Raw genomic sequence first — 2,412 nt, forward strand, 5'->3', positions numbered from 1 at the left:
AGTATGACTTCCACAGTTCAGATGAAGATGAATTCCCACAGGTAATGCTCTGTTACAAAATCTCAGCCTACAGAAGGTAGAAATCTCAGTTGCCTGTAATTTTTCCAGTCTAGCCTGAAATGGAGAATAACTCTGTTGGACAGTGGAGATATATAGATATAGATATAGATATAGATATAGATATAGATATAGATATAGATATATCTATATATATATATATACTCTCTCTCTCTATATATATATAGAGAGAGATATATATATATATAAAAGATACTTATGTAAATTGTAGGTTTATTTTCTTTTTCTAAGCTGTGCTTCTGATAAGTTTTCATTTAGTATATAAAAGTGATAGTTCATAATATATATATAAAAACTTGTATAATAATTAAAATTGTATTATATTAATGTGGCACTTTGAAGAATGACTTTGCTTTCTGGTTTAGGTACCCTCACCAGTATCAGAAACGGAAGAAGAAAATGATCCTGATGGACCTTGTGCTTTCAGGAGAAGAGCAGGATGCCAGTATTACGCTGTAAGACCAGTTGCTGTTGGATTCAGTGTGGTGGTTTTTGTTTTGTTTCTTGGTTTTACTTTTCTATAATTTAGATTGGCTACTGTAATAATTTCTTCTGTTGCTATTTTTACCGCTAAAGCTTTGATGATTTGGTGAATCCAGATAAAATAATTTTGAATTTTCATGAGAATTGGGGCCTACAAGAAAGCTGGGGAAGGACTTTTCATAAGGGCAGTTAATGACAAAACAAGGGGAAATGGGTTTAAGCTGAAAGAGGGGAGGTTTAGATGAGATATTAGGAAGAAGTTCTTCACTGTGAGGGTGGTGAGACACTGGCCCAGGTTGGCCAGAGAAGCTGTGGCTGCTCCTCCCTGGAAGTGTTGAAGGCCAGGCTGGATGAGGCTTTGAGCAACCTGGTCTAGTGGAAGGTGTCCCTGCTGCTGGCAGGGGGGTTGGAACTGGATGATCTTTAAGGTCCCTTCCAACCCAAACCAGTCAATGATTCTATGAATTTTTCTCCTGGCACTGTTGCTCTGGGATTACCTGAAGTTAATGTGTTGCCTGCAGACCAATTCAGCCACTGTTGAGAAGGGAGAGATTTTTTTTTGTTGTTGCCCCCCCTGAGTTTTTCTCAGCACATCCTTTCTGGGCCATTGAGTAGAATCTGCTATTGAAGCAGAGGGGTTTCATCTGTTGAAGATCTTTTTTTTCACATAATTAAGTAAAATTTTTCATTTGAAATCAGTTCAAACTGTAGATGTATTGATAAACGTTAGGTTGTGATTGTAAGAATGAGCAGAGGGCAGAGACTAATTATAAAGGTCCTGTCATCATCTCAGAATTTTTTTACCAACTCCATCTTTGCAAGAATATGGCATTATTTTTAACTACTCCTCTTCTTTTAGAGATACATTGGCAGGTTATTTAAGATAATTTTGCCACTCATTTTTGTGTGGCCTCTTATTTAAGTTTGGATGAGTGGTTTGTTTTCTGGTTTTGGGGTTTTTTTTTGTTTGGTTGTTGTTTTGGTTTTGTTTGTTGGAGTTTTTTTAACTTATTGATTGCTAATTGTGCAGTTGCTGCTGGAACTAACAACACCAGTACTGCTATCAATGTTCTTCTCGTAATAAGTCTGAACTGAAACACTGAAACTAAAATACAGCTATTGTAATTACTAAAAAGAAAATTAACTCTGTCCTAGCAGAACCAGGACACTAATCCAGTCACCTTTTCTGCTTAGCTCCAGAGGGTTGGCTGAAGCTTCTCTCTTGCTTAGAACTTATCCTTTATTTTTTTCCCCTTACCCTGTGAGTTAATTCCTTTGCCAAAAGAAGCTGAGATGACTGAAAACTTGTATTTTCATTTGTATTTTCATTTTTTTTCTATTACTCTTCCATTGCTGTTTAGAAGCAGGTTATCTAACACCCTTAATGTTAGGTGGGTTTTTTAAACTACTGAAGCCATTTGAATTTTAGTTAACTTTTAACAAATTAATTGAATCTACAGCAGTACTGTTGCTGTAGGTTTAACCTAATCACAAAAATCGATTATTTTGATGAATATTTATTAACCTCTAATGTAAGACGTTTCAGACAACAGACAGCATTTTTGCTTGTAAACATTATGCTGTTTTGAGTTTGTAATAATAATAATAATAATGAAGATATTAATGGAGTAATAAAAATACCCTCAGGTAAGCTGATCTGGCAGATACGCTGTCAAGGTCTGGTAATTGAATGCTGAGTATTTGAACAGCGTCCGTCACCTTTGGCAGTTTGTGTCTCATGAGTAAAACTAAACTGTAAATTCAAGAACCCCTTTGGAAGTTCCCTGCAAACTTGGGTTGCAAATCTGGGTTGGGAACTGTTGTCCCTTTGGTTTGTACAGCTGGGGATTC

The 2,412-nt window shown here is 36.1% G+C and overlaps 1 protein-coding gene across 1 annotated transcript in view; it reads left to right on the plus strand.

Annotated features, from left to right (window-relative positions):
- The window catches only part of EPC2 (enhancer of polycomb 2), a 35,026-nt gene that overhangs the window by 18,943 nt on the left and 13,671 nt on the right, over positions 1 to 2,412 (plus strand). Inside the window, exons 6-7 of the mRNA XM_010172211.1 lie at positions 1 to 41; positions 444 to 533. The exon at positions 1 to 41 is cut by the window's left edge and continues 151 nt beyond it. Coding sequence (XP_010170513.1) covers positions 1 to 41; positions 444 to 533 — 131 coding nt within the window. The remainder of the gene's footprint in view (positions 42 to 443; positions 534 to 2,412) is intronic.

This window comes from Antrostomus carolinensis, unplaced genomic scaffold, assembly GCF_000700745.2.
Source record: "Antrostomus carolinensis isolate BGI_N321 unplaced genomic scaffold, ASM70074v2 scaffold16227, whole genome shotgun sequence".
In the NCBI taxonomy this organism is placed as follows: domain Eukaryota; kingdom Metazoa; phylum Chordata; class Aves; order Caprimulgiformes; family Caprimulgidae; genus Antrostomus; species Antrostomus carolinensis.